Below are 16826 nucleotides of genomic sequence, written 5' to 3' on the forward strand. Positions count from 1 at the left end.
GAAGCTATTAAAGAGAGCATAATTATCTTTTCATTTTATTCTATTTGTCAAGATTGATTTAAATGGCTGACATGACATGAATATTAAACTTACAGTTTGCTACATCTGTTTATTCTGTAATTTGAAACAATTCCTACCATCTGTGTTCTAGTATTGTACATACATGTCATTAATATAGCTTTTAACTGAAATGAAACAGAACACAGAAGAAAAAAACAGCATCAAGTTTAAAAAACCTTAAGGACACACAGCTCCATCTGAAGTGTATTTTGTTTGACTCAGAGAGAGGTGGTGGGTGGATAGCTACTCGGATTAAGTTGGAACACAGTGTGTGTGCGTGTCTGTCTGTGTGCGTGTGTCTGCGTGTATGTGCGTGTGCCTGTATGCGTGTGTTTGTGTGTGCGTGCGTGTGTTTGTGTGAGTGTGTGTGTGTGTGCGGGTGTGAGTGCGTGTGTGTGTTTGTGTGAGTGTGTGTGAGTGTGTGTGTTTGGTTGCATGTGGCCACACCAGCTTCTCTCTTCCTACCTTCTTCCTCACTTCTTCTTTTCACACAGCTGTAGTTTTTTCTCTCACCACTCTTTTAACTCTCTTGCTATTTCCCTCTCTTTCTTCTTGCATCATAGTGTGCAATGGGGTAGCAGTGTCATGATGACAGCGTAGGTTTTGCAAATCGTTAAAACTTCCCTCCTAGAGCTCAGTACAAGTTGACTATCAACTGCTAGGGCAGTGGTAACAGCTCTATTCCTGTTGGCTTTCACTCCAACTCTAACAAAGTACAACATCATTTAGCGGCTAGAGATCTTGTCCAGCTGTTACTTAGTGGAATCAGGTGTGCCAAATTAGGGTTGAAATTAAAAGCTACAGGACGGTAGATCTCCGGGAACGAGGGTTGGTTGCCACTGTGTTAGGGTGATGGTAGCGGGGGTCGTTGCATTAAAATTATTGGAGAATATAATGTTCAAATAAAATTTGGTTTAGGTCTGTTTGTTTTTTCCAGTGCACCCTGTAATGTTTCCCTCTTTTGCAATTATTTATGTACATTCTCCTTCATCCAGTGATGGAAGTGGGTTTGTACTGCAGCGCTAGTACAGACAAATAGACAAATTTTATAGTCTTTAAGCTTTACATTTTAGGGATTGTTCATGTGTTTCTTGTACACTAGAGGGCGCTGTAGTATGCTTTTAGCTGACCACCAAAACAGTGTGATTAAGACAGGCCTCCACCGTGGACCTCCATCTGTTACTCTGTGTTTACCATTATGCGCGTAGACGTGCTTGCAGGCATGTACAAACACACCCTTTGGTACGTTAATGCAATGGTATGCTTCCGTGACAAACCTTGGCTATGCTTCTACTGATTTCTGGAATGTTCCGTGGAGAACGTGAAGCATCTATGCTCTATTTTATTTGGCAGCTGGTTTTGAGCTGAGTGTTCCGTGTGCTGCTGTATTAGATCTTTTTTCTTTTCTTTTCTTTTTTTTTTCGCATTCCTTGACCTGAACCCCTTGCTTCAGATGTTGACAGAATGGAATCCTCCTCAAGCTTTAACTGCGACCAGTGAATAAAAAAAAATATCTCTGTCTGAACGCTTCCAGAGCCGCTGGAATCGGTTTGACCGGGTCACCGCCCAGAGCCGGCTGCTGGCATGAACCGTCTACGCGGTTGTTTAGGGTCACAACCCAATCCTTGGATCGCCAAATTCAGGTTTTTAAACATTTTTTTGAAAGGCATTTTAATTGCGCGGTATTCACAGCCTGGCGGATATGTTTTTTCGATGCTTTTATTCTTGTGTTCTCTGGTCCGCAAAGGCTGACAACACCCACCCCCCCACCCACCCCCCCCCCAACCCAGTTCCACAATTGGTTCCACCAGACTCATCCCCCCCTTCCAGACTCACCTCACCTCTCAGTATATGATCAAGTACTGAAAACTGCAAGTGACCTAACTGAAAGCTTAGCCAAGCTGTGGTACTACATCTTTAAAAAATCTTTTGTCTAATGTATGCTCAGAACCCTTAATGTTGTTTTATTTTTTTATGCATGGCAAATTGCTATGCATGCCAAATTGTGGTCGGTCACTCACTCACTCACTCACTCACTCACGGACGACCTTTGAGGGACGTTTTGTGGGACGCCGTCGCAGGTGGTGCCAGCTAAAATGTGTCTGCGGAAGTGAGTTGCGCTGTGGGTCTGGATGGTTACGTGCTTGTTTAATTTTTTTTATTGTAGCAACACTGCCTCACATGTTACATTCCTTCAATTACCGGTTGATTTGGGACCCCTATGAACAGGACAATCAATGTATTTCCGTCATCCCTGGTATTACATTACATTACAGGCATTTAGCAGACGCTCTTATCCAGAGCGACTTTCATGACTTTCTACATAGCATTTTACATTGTATCCATTTATACAGCTGGATATATATACTGAAGCAATTCAGGTTAAGTACCTTGCTCAAGGGTACAACGGCAGTGTCCTACCCAGGATTCGAACATATGATCTTCCGGTTACAAGCCAAGTTCCTTACCCACTGTGCTACACTGCCGCCACATGATATGCTGATGGTACAGCACGGATGGTTCATTTTGAAAGGGAACTAACCGACAGGAGAAAACAATATGTGAATTTTATGCGTACCTTTTATTTGGAAAAAGTAAAATAGTTTTAACTTTGATAAATTTGATCATTTGCAGCAGTGATCAAGGCCCAGATTGCCTATATGTTTATGTATTAAAAACATGTTATGTTGATGAATAATGTTGACATCCAGAGTTGGTCCTTGTCTATGATAAGCAACTTAATTGGTGGCACATTTCTTGTAGAAACAGGAATTTAAGGGATATGACTGAGTAGTGACCTTTACATAGCTACTGTCGTAGCAACTCATAACGTAATAATGACGTATAATGTAATAACTGCATATGATGTAATCAAACATTTAATCAGAAACTCCTAATGTAATCTGCCTATAATGTAATGAAAATAAAAATGCATAACATAGTAACTTTTTGCTTATTACATTACACGCCAAAAAAATTAATTCCACCTCCTGGCCATCCAAAGCCAGGATAGGCCACCCGTGCTCTATATTATACGCAAACAGGTTTTTTCGCTATGCGCTCAACATTGCTATTACATTACAGGCAGATTATTGCATTACGAGTTTTTTTATATTAATCTTTTTATTGCATTATATATGCAGTAATTAAATTATGTGCAGTTATTACATTATAGGTTGCTATATGTATGGAAGGTTCTGGGTGGCTGCCCAGCCCCACCTTTTTTAGTGAATAGAACCTTTGGTGCACCATTTTGGTCTGATAAGCAAAAATAAAAAGCACTGGTTTAATGTTTCCTATACAGTAAATGTATCGGAGGGGGACTGACATACTGGGAACATACTTCCGTTTGCAGTGCGGAAACAAGGGTAGGGCTGCACCGGTCCCAAAGTCGAGCAGGATACCCATTTATAAACATGCTACAGAGCTACAGTGTATGGCATCACACTGTGTAATGTTGCCTCTGTAAGGACCCTGTAACAATACCGGACTAATGATAAGGGTTATATACTAAATTACATTTGACTGACAAATACCCGACTGCCTTTTGAGGAACTCTGGACCCAAATTCCATCTGAGCCACAAGAGAAGAACCAACCATCAGAACCTGCTAAGAACAGGAGCATCAGACTGGTATTAAGGTATTAAGATATTTGGAATACTCAACTGATGCTCTTAAGGTGCTGGACTGGGAATACAATTGGGAAAATAAAGGCCAATACGCACAAAATGTCTTCTTTCTTGCTTTTTTTTTTTTTTTTTTTGAAAAAGCACAAGCCTCCATATTACATAGGTGCATTTCAGCCTAATGTCAACCTGTCATCCAATAAAGAACATATCAGATAATGACTTCATTTGAAGAATTTAAATTGTCTGACCTAGATGTTTGCCATACCATTATTTGAAATGATGAGAAAATGTACAGTTAAAAGGTGCGTAAATGACAGCGATGCATATGTTACAATCTCACAACTGTCCATAAGCAAAATACAGAAGCCCATTTACATACTGTGTTATAGCAAATACTTACTGTCTTGGTGTCAGAGTGATGAAAATATTAAAATATCAAGTCCCCACATTCCAGAGCAGAAATGCTTGAGTAGATGTGTACACAATAATCACTGTATTCCATGTTAACAGCCAGATATAAAGATGTGTCATACTGTATGTAATATCTCCCGGATCCTTAAAAGCTCACAAGCCTCAGTGTGCTACTGAAGATGATCTGCTCACCAGCGTGTAGGCTTGAAAGCTAAAATTGTTCAAGAAGCACTGCCGGCTCCTTCTACGCCCACAGAGAGCACAGAGAATGTGATGACACCTTTGCCCTCCCCTGTAGCCCTGCTCCATAATCCTAATATTCAATATTTTCAACAAAAAAAAAAAAGAAGACAAAGAAAAAAACCCAAGTGGGAGACTGCCGGAACAAATCTTTTCACAGCGCATGCATAGCTAAATTAAACTGTGCATTGTGGCAGCATGATATGCGCTCACATCCTGATCCCCTTTTTTTTTTTGGTCTACCCCCCCACCCCTCCCTCCCTCCCTCCCTCCCACCACGCACCACCAACTCTGAACACAACCCAAATTCTGTCTCCTCCAATATTCCACTGATCAAAAGAGGCTACAGTTCTGTGGGTGGGCATCATAAAACTCAGTTTACATACGGACATAGAATACAAATGTAATCTGCAATGTACATGTAAGAGAGAGGAGAGGGAGGGAGGGGGAGGGAGGAGAGAGAGAGAGAGAGAGAGAGAGAAATCCGTTACTGAATCACTGAGGAAGGTTTAAGTTAGCCCGCTTTAGATTTGGTTCTCATACCCAATCTCTTCACTCAACACATTCGGAACAATAGAACCGCACTGACTATGTGACTTTTGATCTCTCTCTCACTCTCACGCACACACAAACACGCGCGTGCACGCAGACACAGATGCACAAGCACACAGGCATACGTACACACAGTGGGGGAAAGATGCTCTTTACCAGGGATGGCGGCGACTGTACGAAGACTGGACACGTCTGTCTGCCTCGGGGTGTTAACAACAGAGCCGCTGCTGCCTGATTTCGGCTGGATTGGGTAAAAGGGATGAGAGCCAGCTCCGTCTTCGATCCGCCTCGGCATTGATGCCGTCTTCGCCACAAGACCCGAAAAGAAAAACAACAGCCCCTCAACCTGCCTGCCCGACCTATTTAAAAAAGAGTACGGCGCGGAAAATTGTTTAATTAGCCTAATAGCCAAACAAACATAGTCTGTTACAAATTAATGAACGAATTAAATAATTAATGTGTTGAATATTTAATTAATAAAGCGGGGGTATCTCCATTTCCAACGACTTGTTACAGGGGCACACCGGGACAGAACCGTGACACCCTGCAGTTCGCTGTCCTTCGACCTTGCCAGGGTTTTATGATTTTTTCCCCCCTAGCGCTATGGAGTAAACATTAATCGTTGCGCCGTTGAAGCCGAAAAGGCCACCTTCTGTTGCATAGTTTCGACCGTATAACCGCCGCTGGCCGCAGCACTGAACTCAACACAGCAGTAGGCTACTTGGTTCGCTGGGTCCAATCGCCGCATCGCCGGGCGGGGAAGAGCCGCAGGTGCGTTAGTGAGCGGAGAGAAAAAACCGGGCCACCCCACCTTATGCCCCGTAAGATCATACCCCGAGCTGGCGAGCACAGACGGACGGAGGGTCGCACACAGCGAGGAAGCCTCCGTGAGGCGCATTTTTCGGAACTGTGTTCGCCTTGAGTCAACGGGATCCGTTGACTAGAAGCGGGGAGAGAGGAGAAGGAACCGCGAGTTTGGAAGTTTTGGCGCATATGATCGCAACCACCATGATCTTTATGATTATTGGGGCTTCTGTTGTTATGGTAAGAGGATCTTTCTACACTCACACCCCTCGCAGCTTTAGAGCATCTTTCAGCGAAGCAATAAGCGTACATTTTTTACATAGCATATTAAAATGAGAAAATGAATAAGTGGACATTTTTGGCAGAGAAAACTACAAGAGGATAACGATTCCAAGAATACGTACAGACTTGTAGAAGTGTTCGTACAAACAGTTCTATTTATCATGCATAAAAAGCGAAGGACATTTCTCCTGGAACCACTTTTTTCGTTTTTATCCTTTGGTGGATTATAATACTTATTTCGATGTGATGTGGCTCCAGTGAACCGCTTTGACAGGTCGTGTAGCGGTTCCTGGTGTCGGAACACTTGCCCGTTTGTCCCAGTTGACTCGAATGATTCTTTGCAGGCGATAGCGTGTTTAATGGACATGAACGCGCTACTGGATCGCTTTCACAACTATATCTTACCGCATTTACGAGGGGAGGATCGCGTCTGTCATTGCAACTGTGGAAGGTAAAAGGCACAAATATGAACAGAAAAATAATTTTTTTTTTTTTTTTTTTAATTATAAATTATATAAACCCCCCAAATGAAAATGTGTCAGGAATGTTTTATTTTTGTTCATTTTTTATTATTTACAATTTATTCTTATTTTATTATTCTTATTTTTTTTTACAAATGCATCCCAACTGTAGCTACAATAGGCCTGTCGCAGGTAGATTTCTGTCGCTGAGCAAATTTTCACTGCCACCAAATCAGAACAGCGCTCTCTTCGGATTCCGACGCTCAGCTATTTCGTTGGTTTGTTTTCATCCCCGAGGAGGGCTGCATATTCTGCGAGTGACGGTGGAATGGTCGAGACGATTTAGGAACTAATGAGCTGAGGATGGCGCTTTGTTCATTCCTTTTTTTTTTGTTTGTTGCGTAAACAGCGACAGAATTCCCCACGAGCTGTATGCATGACTCGAATACATTCTTTGCGTGTGCGTGTGCGCGTGGATGCCAGGAATCCGGAGTTTGTATAGTCTAAAAGGAAGCAGGTATACTGACGTATTTGCTGAACAGAAGCAGGGTCCACACGCAGAGATGTATACGCATGTGTTCTCAGATTTCTTGTATATTAGATGACAGTCGACTTACTTGAATTCATAGTGAGGAACGAGAATCGGTGTGTGTGTGTGTGTGTGTGTGTGATGAGATTTTTAAAAATCATATATGCATCTATCACAATGCACCCGCTAGTGCATGTATGTAATGTATAGAGACTGACATTAAAAATAAAATCTCCCTGCCTGTAAAGGTACACGTGAATTGCATTGATACAGAGCACACTACGTGTTAGTCTGTTTTAGGAAGTGGGTATATGAACTAAGTCTCCTCCTGAGGCCCAGCTGTAATAAAGCTGAAAGCATCGACATTTTATGACCTAGGGCCTAATACGAACATTGCAGTGCAAAATGTTTCCGAAAATATTATTTCTTTTATTTTTAGTGAATGCCTTCTTGTGGTGCAGGTTTCAGCATAGTAGGATAGGCGGGCCCTTTGAGATTAAGCCTCACGTTCCCTAGGGGACTGAAATGAATTGCCAGTTCTTAGGAGGGTACGACCGCAAATGATTCGAGAACTGTTTCTATTGTAATATGTAATGACGCTTTTACCCGAAGTGGAATTCCCACATACCCGGGCCTATGCTGTTAGTTTAATTGCTCTCCAGAATTTTATATCCAATTTGATATCAGTTGTTTTCTCAAGAGTGCTGAGAACCTGACAAGGTTTTTTGAAATTCAGTCACACTTATTCCCACAGTGTTTATATACGTGTGATATGTATCCGTGCTGCTTAAGCATTTGAAATACACGCACAGATAATGTATTACAGTACAGGCTCACTACTTCATCATGCTTTTTTGCATTAGTGGTAGCTGAATTATTTTTGGATTTGTGAGGAACCTGGGTTTCCATTTAAAGGCGGTTTGGTATTCCGTTTACGTTTGCCATATCAACAAACGTAAAAAATTTAAGGGCAAAAACCGATTACATTTTTTGGCAGATTAAATTTCATAAATTTGCATGCGTGAAAGTGCATGCTTTCATGACCCATATCTTCCAGTGGGCTGCAGATTGGAAATATGCTCTGCTCCCCCAGTTTATGCACACTGCTGTTTAGCACTTGCTAATATGATAATATACTTTTTTTTTTTTGCCACGCCTGGATGTCAGCTTTTTGATATTATGTTTTTTTATTTTATTTATTAAGTCTGTTTGCTGTTAAACTGTAAAACACTGAAAGTGTTATGCTGTGTATGCTGAATCGGTAGTGAAACCATGGCGAGAGAGGTAGGAAAACGATCTCTCACGTCCTGCACTTTTGGTTTCTGTGTGAGAGCCCACTCCTGTACCTGCTCTTTCTCTCTGTCTCTCGCTCTCACTACGTGCACTGTTCTTCATCTTTGTTTCTCCTTACTATTTTTTTTTGTTTTTTTTTTGAGCACATAGCCCAGAGAGATGTGTAGCTCAGTAAGAACCCTCCCCTGTCTCCCCCAGGGCAGTGAGCTCTGCTGGGAGAGCGGAGGTCACTGCCCCATTTGCCCTTCAGCTCCAGGTCCTTTGCCCTCCCTTTTAACCCTTTGAGAAGTAGGGTTTTTTTTTATTTTATTTTTATTTTTTCAAAATCCTAAGTCAGTGTTCTAGAACGACGTGACCAGTAGTGATTGTTACATCAGCACTAGAATGCTCAGTAATTAACATTCCCATGACACATTTGTGATATCACACCTTAGAAGGATTAAATGCTCACTTTATATAAAACAATCCCAAGTGACAGTGGAAATGTGTTGGTAAATTATGTATATATAAATGTAAATATTATTATTAATCTAGATTTTTTTAAACAGTGACCAAAAATAAGTTTCTGCATTTAACATGGCCTCACAAATCAATGCTGAAATGCATAGCCAGACAGAAAACTTATACTGTATTACTTATATTTTTAAGTTTTAAGTGTAATGTGTATAATTCTATGACAGGCCTCTTCAACCACAACCCCTTGTTTCTATTCTGTCTTCCCCACAATCTAGTGTTTCCTCTCAGTTTTCCTTCGTCTCTCTTTCGTGTCCTTATTTGTACACGCTTTCAATCCACCACTCACACTCGTTCCACCTACCCCAACCTCCCCTCTCTCTTTCTCTCTCCCTCTCTCCCTCCTCTCCCTCTCTCACCCTCCCTCCCTCTTGCCCCCTCTCTCTCCCTCTCTCTCTCATCCTCCGCCCCAGGCACCATGTGCACTACGTCATCCCGTATGACGGGGACCAGTCCCTGATGGACTCCTCGGAGAACTACTTCGTGAGTGACAGCGTGACCAAGCAGGAGATGGACCTGATGCTGGGGCTGATGCTGGGCTTCTGCATCAGCTGGCTCCTCCTCTGGCTGGAGGGGGTACTGCAGTGCGCCCTGAGGGCCTGGAAGGCCAGCCCCCGCCAGTATGGTGAGTAGGCTGGGGCAAGGGGGCGGGGGGGGGGGCACAGGTTAAACCATGTAGAATTGGGGGGGGGGGCACAAAGGTTAAACCATGTAGACCGAAGAGGGGTATAGGGTGAAGCGTGTAGACTGGAGGGGGGGCATGGGGTAAACCATGTAGACTGGGGTGAGAGGGGGGGACACAGGGTAAACCATGTAGATTAGGGGGGGTGGGGCATGGAGGTTTGACCATGTAGACTGAGTTAACATTCACGTTTAAAATGAGACTTTTTCAATGAAGATGATCTCAAAATATGGTCAAATTATTGTTTGGAAAGGGGATCTTGTGAAGTAACAATTCCATCCATTTTGCATTATTATACTACCGGAATGCTTCACAATGTAGCAGGATAAGCACTGTAGATGACAGTAATATACTCCGATTTGAATCTTGAAACGATAAAACATCATCCTGTGCGGCAGCATTATTGTTCCCGCGCGTGAGTGAAGTCGCTCACAATGGCTGGAGAGTTATGCCATCCGGAGAGCGTAATTCAGCTGTTCTCATTGCATAATTGCGTTGCTGTCGCTTACGGAACGCGACGCTCTCATCCAGAAGCGGCTTACAGAAGTAGGAGAACATCGGCGTTAAGTCTGAGGAATACAAAAGCGGGGATTCACCCGGTTTTGTAATACCGGCCTAATTGTATTTGTCAGGTGAAGTGTAGCTCCAGCAAGGCTGCGTGCTGTACGTGCATAACATTCTGTCGCGCAGAAGAGGGCCAACAGTCAGTCAGTCATCTCACGATGTCAACTGAAAATTGATCATACGTAACGTATTCACATCATTGTTTCATATTTACATTTTACAGAATGGATTCTCAAAACGAACAATGCCTTAGACTTCGTGTAGTCGGAACAGTAGACGGTAGTTTTGGATCTAAAATTTGATGTAAAATCAAAAAGGGGGGGGGGGGATTAGATTAAAAAATCCTTTGCGTGACATTGCGCTTTGGGTTTTAACCCAATACTATTCTGTTTATGGCGGCGATGAATCTGTACTTTCACCTCAACTAGAAGTAATGATACGCAACTTCACCAGAGTATTTTAGAAAGGTGATACAGAACAGGCCTTGCATGTGCTGCACTGAAAACAATGCTTCGTTGGATGAACCTAAAATTTAGCTTCAGTTTGTTTCACCTATATTTTTTTCAGGTTTTAGGTTCATTTAGTAGAGAAATAGTTAATTGAGAAAACCCATAGGCGTAACAAAGTGAAGTAAAAGTGTTTGGTTTGTCCAATTAAACATTTTTTTCAGCGCAGGTGTTGCATGTGCTATGAAGTATCCTAATTTAGCGCGTCTGTGGAGAACCCATGATTGTTTCAGTTTGGCTGTAGGATAGAACAGTTTCTCTGGGCTGTCAGTTCTGGTGGGGGGGGGTTATGGGGGTGTATGGGGGGGGCGCTCTGCTCTCCATTGCACAAACGTCTGGCTTGCGATAAAACTCCTTAATTGCTGTCAGTTTAGACAAGTTTAAACCTGCTTTCTTCAACCTTTGCCTTTCTCACAGAGAGTGTGAGCAGCAGTGCCTCTTGCCACTTCGCGTCGTTAAAGAAAAATTAAACATTTTTGAAACGGTGTTTCTGTCAATGTTTCATGCGTCACCTGGCTTTGTGTAGTGTCAGTCGCGCGGTTCCTTCGTGTCAGTTACGGAGTTCTCTTCTGCGATTGGCTGCCGTTGCTTCTCCAGCTGTTGATGTGCAGTGTGGGTGGAGTTGCCGGGGTGATGTCAGGCAAGCTTGGGTAACAGTTTAGCTGAAGCATGACTGGCAGGCAGGTAAATTAAGGGCAGAGTGTAACAGTAACCTTGCCCCTGCGGGGGGGTAAGTGAACACCTTTCCCCCGCGGGGGTGGGAGAACACAAATGCCGGAGAAAGTTGTTTATAAAGGACTGGCAATATATCTCAGGGTTGCTTTTAGAAGTCAAAACGTCTGGAAATGAACTGTAAGTACAGCAGCAGACGGCTGTAGGAGAGAGCCCCCCCCCTGGGAAGATGGTAAAAGCAGGATTTAGATGGAGGTGGGGAGGGGGGGCGGGTTCAGTCAGCAGTAGGATGGAGATGAGAGATTAACCTGAGGAAGAGACAGGGAAGGGGGAGCGGCGGGGGTGGGGGTGGGGGTGGGTTTGGAGCAGACCGATTCACTTAGCATCGCACTTGGGGGAGAGCTGTTAGTACCCGGTCACCTGAAGCTCGGTCAGACGGTGTTTAAAAGTCAGCGTGTGCTTCTGCACAAGTAGGCCACCCGGTTAACACGCACTTTCGATTAATGTCTGCATGATATCTCTGTGATCCAGCATTGACAGGATAATGTTTTTTTAAATTATTTTATTTTATTTTTTTTACCCCCCCACACACCCCCGCTCATTTTTCGTGTTGCTCTGAGAGCTCTGTGGGAGTACCCCTTGAGGGTCTGCCCTGCTCCCCCCCCCCGAATACGAGGCCAGGCAGGCGGGTCGGCCCCCTCTGCCGGGGTCAGCGTCCTCTGCGCGGGTCAGCCCCGCTATGATGGGGGGCGAAGAGGAGACTGATGAGGCCAGGAGCATGATGGGAGACGCTGTCACTCCCCCACCCCCTCCACCATCACACTGCACCCTCTCGCCTCAGCAGCTAAAAATAGCACACAGCGAGAGCAACTGGAGAGAGGGGGTTGGAGAGACATAACCCCCCGCTCACACACTCGCACACACACACGGACGCACACACACACACACGCACACGCACACACACACACACGGACGCACACGCGCACACACACACGCACACACACACACGGACGCACACACACACACACGCACACGCACACACACACACACACGGACGCACACGCACACACACGCACACAGACAGACATGCACACACACACGCTCGCTCACACACACACACACACACACACACACGCACACAGGCAGACATGCACACACACACACGCGCACGCACACACGCACACACGGACACACACACACACACACGCACTGTCTGTCTGCTTCTCTCATTTTCCATCTGCAGTGCAGTGCATAAGTATTTGACCATCGACAAAATTTTTGTTGTTTTGGCTCTGTACTCCAGCACATTGGATTTGAAATAAAACAATAAATATGAGCTTAAAGTGGAGACTGTCAGCTTTAATTTGCAGGTATTTACATCCGTACTGGATGATTCATGCAGCACACGGGTGTCCAATCTTATCCAAAAAGGGCTGGTGTGGGGCCAGGTTTTTGCTTTAGCCCACTATTTGATATGATGCCTGATTCTACTGATTAACTAATCGTGGTCTTCAATCAAGACATCGATAAGTAGAATCAGGTGTTATTGCTGGGCAAGACAAAAACTGAAATTCAAATTGGCCCTCTTCGGATGAGATTGGACACCCCTGGTGTTGTACAGCCATTTTTAGACACAGTCCCTGTCCAAACGCTTGCGCACCGCACTGTAGTTCCGGTTCCCTCTTTCATTCCCCCCACCCTTCTCTCCCATCGATTAATAAATTAAATAATTTATTTAAATTATTTTAAAGTAATAATTCTCCTCGCACAGCACCGACGCTGCTCGTGCTTGTAGAGCTTCTCTCAATCAATCGATCGTTTAAAAAGAGGCGGTTATTTTCAAAGCAACAACAAGAAGATAAAATAGAGCAAGGCCAATGTAATCAGCGACCTGGTATGGATAGTTCCCCTGCTCACGGACAGCGGCCCCTTTCAATTAATTTGGAATTATAGCACGTACACAGAGAGCCCTAACTCTCCCAACCCCGCCCCCCCCCCCCCCCCCCCCCCGCCCCTCCATCTACCATTTATCAATGCACTGCATGCTCATTCCGGTCTCCTCCATCTCTCTCCTCCTTTTATATATATATATATATATATATATATATATATATAATTCCTGTTATTCAGACAGGTGGAGAGTAGAGATGGTAACGGATGGAGGAGGTGTTATAGCTCAGAAGGTGCCGTGGTGGGGGGTCAAACCTCCCAAGAGCTGGCTGCCGTAGCAACTGTGCTGCAATCTTGCCATTTTAAAATATATTATGAAGATCAGAAAAAAAAAACATTCACAATATTTGGGTTTATATGGGCATACACATTATGGCCACTTACAGATATATACAGTATGTGTTTTTCAAAACGCGCATTGCGATGAAATATATTAATAGTTCACATATTTACAATATATGGAAGTGAATTCTGTTTTACATTCAGTTTGGTCAAATTCGTTGTTTTTTTTTTTGGGTGTTGCTTTCATGGTCTGATCAGCTGGTATGCAAAAACAGGCGTATAATCACAGTGCCTTGTAAGTGTTGCATTCATAATTACAAAATTTGGTCCGGTGTGTGGGGTCATCTTTAGGGTTAGCCAAAGGGTTTGTGTAGCAGAAATTATGTTTCACATTAGCTCAGTGGTTCCCAGCCCCGTTCCTGGAGATCTACTGTCCTGTAAGGTTTTCACTCCCAACTCTACAAAGCCACACCTCGTTCGACATCTAGAGATCTCGCCGAGCTGCTAATGAGTAGAATCAGGTGCAGAGGTGGGTAACCCGGCTTCAAAGAGTAAAAAGACTGACCATGTATTTGCTCCACCACCATGCACTAAACCAGCTGATCATAATAATTAGTTCTCCTATCATGCTGAAGAGCTATGCTAGAGTCAGCTGGTTTAGTGCATGGTGGTAGAGCAAATACACGGTCAGTCTTTTTACTCTTTGAAGCCGGGTTACCCACCTCTGATCAGGTGTGCCAGAGTAGGGCTGCAATGAAAACCTGCTGCACAGCAGATCTCCAGGAACAGGGCTGGGAACCACTGCCATCGTTACCGACCTCATAGTTCACACATACCACAGCCTACACACGTTTCAGTCTAATTTCATCAGTAAATTAGCATCACACTCTATGAATGAGTGGTGGAGAAAGGTGGAGAGCAGGCTGAGGAGATGCATAGGCTGGGGCGTCTGTATATAGGGCGAGATGCTCAGACTCACAGTCAAATCACTCACACACTAGCACACAGCCAGCCGTGCAACAGCAGCTATATAAAGCAACAAAAAGCTCTTGGGGAAAGTGAAACCAGCTGTGGCAAGATGTGGAGTGAGAAGAGAATATGAAGGGGAAGATTATTTGGTATACTGCAAGGGGGGGGTTGAGTGGGGGGGGGGAGGCTATGTCTTTGATTCATAGAGTGTGACGAAGGAACTGAAAACTGAAAAGAACAGTCTGACCTTTTTTTCCCCTTTTTTGTCATCCTTGTCCTCCCTTCTATCCACCCCACCCCCCCCATTTTGTTTTTGCCTCTGCTTCCCCCTCTCTCAGACGGCCCGTCCTGGGCGTGGCTTCCCCGGTTCTGTAACCTGCGGGAGCTGCGCAGACGGCTGCAGCTGCGCAGACGGCTGCAGGACTCCGGCGGGAACATGGTGCACATCAAGCAGAAGCTCTACCACAACGGCCACCCGAGCCCCCGCCACCTCTGACCGTCACCCGCAACCCAGGCCGGCTCCGCCTTCTGCTGCTCCCGCCGAAAGCCTCAGCACCAACCGCCCCGCCCCGGCCCTCTCAGGCTCCGCCCCAGGTCACCCTAGCCCCGCCCCGGCCCACTCAGGCTCCGCCCCAGGTCACCCTAGCCCCGCCCTAGCCCACTCAGGCTCTGCCCCAGGTCACCCTGGCCCCACCAGGCTCCGCCCCAGGTCACCCTAGCCCCGCCCTGGCCCTCTCAGGCTCCGCCCCAGGTCACCCTAGCCCCGCCCCACCCTCTCAGGCTCCGCCCCAGGGCACCTAGCCCGCCCCGGCCCTCTCAGGCTCCGCCCAGGTCACCATAGCCCCGCCCACTCAGGCTCCGCCCCAGGTCACCCTAGCCCCGCCCCGGCCCTCTCAGGCTCCGCCCCAGGTCACCCTAGCCCCGCCCTAGCCCACTCAGGCTCTGCCCCAGGTCACCCTAGCCCCGGCCCGAACCAACCCAGGTCACCTAGCCCCGCCCTAGCCACCCGCCCCGCCCCGGCCCGACCTGGCTCCACTATAGGCCACACTAGCCCTGCCCCAGCCTAAACAGGCCCCGCCCTAGCTCACCCTAGACCCACCCCCCTTCGAGATTGGCTACAATTATCCATCCAGACACAGCTGATGACCTGTCCATTCCAACTCCAGCAAGAGAAAGAATATTTTTTTATTAACTAAGCGCCCCCACAAAAGCATCCACTGTACGTGGGATCCATTTTTAAGAGGGTGTCGTCTGGACAGAGAAGTTGTTGAAACGCTTTCCATGCCGAGAGGACAGGGATTTGGGTGCTTTTGAGGCACGAATGGGGAGGATTATTTTGTGTGCACAAAATGTGTTCAGGGGTGGGTGGGTTTCAGGGTTTTGAGATTAGGCAGTTGGGAGACTGCCACTTATGTAAATAGATATAAATATGGGTTCGTGGGAACTAACAGGAGGAAGATGCCGGAGGAGAGAGACAAGCCTGCAGAGGCGAAGAGCAGAACAGACGGAAAATTTTCAACAAAAAAAAATTTCATTTTAGCGAAACGAAACGGATCGGAGGAGAAATGAGAGTAGACGTGATCGCAGTACAGACTAAATTAGCTTTGTTTCTTAGTGACTTTGATGATGAATGTAGTAATTTTACCTGTAAATACTTGAGGGGAGGGGGGAGGGGGTGGGTAAGAATTAAGTTGTGGTTGCGGTGCTCGTGTTGTACTGTTCTGAGGGTTCGTGATGTATTCGTAGAGGAAGTGACACAACGGTATAGGAACAGCACAGAGGGCCGAGGAGGAAGAACGTTTGGCCTGCCGTACCTTGCGGTGTCCAGGGGCTTGAAATAACCTGCTCAGCAGGTGCACTCAAGCCTGCCAAGTAGAGAGGTGTTTGAACCCCCTCCCCCCTCCTCGTCCAGACATTGCTGTTGTGAAGATAAAATGTCTGTTTTAAATAAAAGTGCCACTGAAGCACCACAGTGACCCCTAGTGTTTGGATACATGTTTTCCCCTGGACAAAAAAAAAAAATCAGACAAAAACGACGACACACAAGACAAACACACACTCCCTCGACGTATATGGGTGACAAGAGATTAACATTCATATCCAGGCTACATTTACAATAGTGCTGTTTTCAGACAGCAAGGGAGAGTATCGCAGAACCTTTTTTCTTGTACTCCTTTAGCCAACAGGTGGGTTTACTCACAAAATAGGTTTTAAAGTCAATTTGAGCAACGGACAAAGAATATTTTTGACTAGCAGATTGGCAACACGGTGTTTGGAAAGGTAAAAGTGGTTGTGAACTCTAATCCAGAAACAGTTCCGGGGTCAACCGTCAAGAGTACTGCAATGTACAGCCTTAAAGGGACCCTCCCTTCAAACCCATCACACAAATGTCACCGGTCTCATCGGTCACATCGGTTCGCCACAGA

At 45.5% G+C, this 16826-nt stretch overlaps 1 protein-coding gene across 3 annotated transcripts; it reads left to right on the top strand.

Moving 5' to 3' along the window:
• Positions 1 to 4822: 4822 nt before the first annotated feature.
• LOC135235321 (transmembrane protein 240-like) lies at positions 4823 to 16376 on the top strand. 3 transcript variants are annotated; one of them, XR_010324342.1, is made up of 5 exons: positions 4823 to 5937; positions 6324 to 6430; positions 9189 to 9400; positions 14739 to 15151; positions 15268 to 16376. XR_010324342.1 is itself a non-coding variant. In XM_064300699.1 (4 exons), exons 1-4 carry the CDS (start codon positions 5887 to 5889, stop codon positions 14894 to 14896), a joined length of 528 nt encoding a protein of 175 aa, XP_064156769.1. In that variant the 5' UTR covers positions 4823 to 5886; the 3' UTR covers positions 14897 to 16376. The 3 variants fall into 3 exon arrangements, 1 of the variants encoding a protein (XP_064156769.1); XR_010324343.1 differs by having other exon boundaries at positions 15331 to 16376; XM_064300699.1 differs by having other exon boundaries at positions 14739 to 16376.
• Positions 16377 to 16826: the final 450 nt, after the last annotated feature.

Source organism: Anguilla rostrata, chromosome 11 (assembly GCF_018555375.3).
Source record: "Anguilla rostrata isolate EN2019 chromosome 11, ASM1855537v3, whole genome shotgun sequence".
Classification (NCBI taxonomy): domain Eukaryota; kingdom Metazoa; phylum Chordata; class Actinopteri; order Anguilliformes; family Anguillidae; genus Anguilla; species Anguilla rostrata.

Coding starts and splice junctions, on each gene's coding strand:
- LOC135235321 (XM_064300699.1), top strand. CDS start 5,887: ATGATCGCAACCACCATGATCTTTATGATTATTGGGGCTTCTGTTGTT. Junction 5,938..6,323: donor TTGGGGCTTCTGTTGTTATG/GTAAGAGGATCT, acceptor GATTCTTTGCAG/GCGATAGCGTGTTTAATGGA. Junction 9,401..14,738: donor GGCCAGCCCCCGCCAGTATG/GTGAGTAGGCTG, acceptor CCCCTCTCTCAG/ACGGCCCGTCCTGGGCGTGG.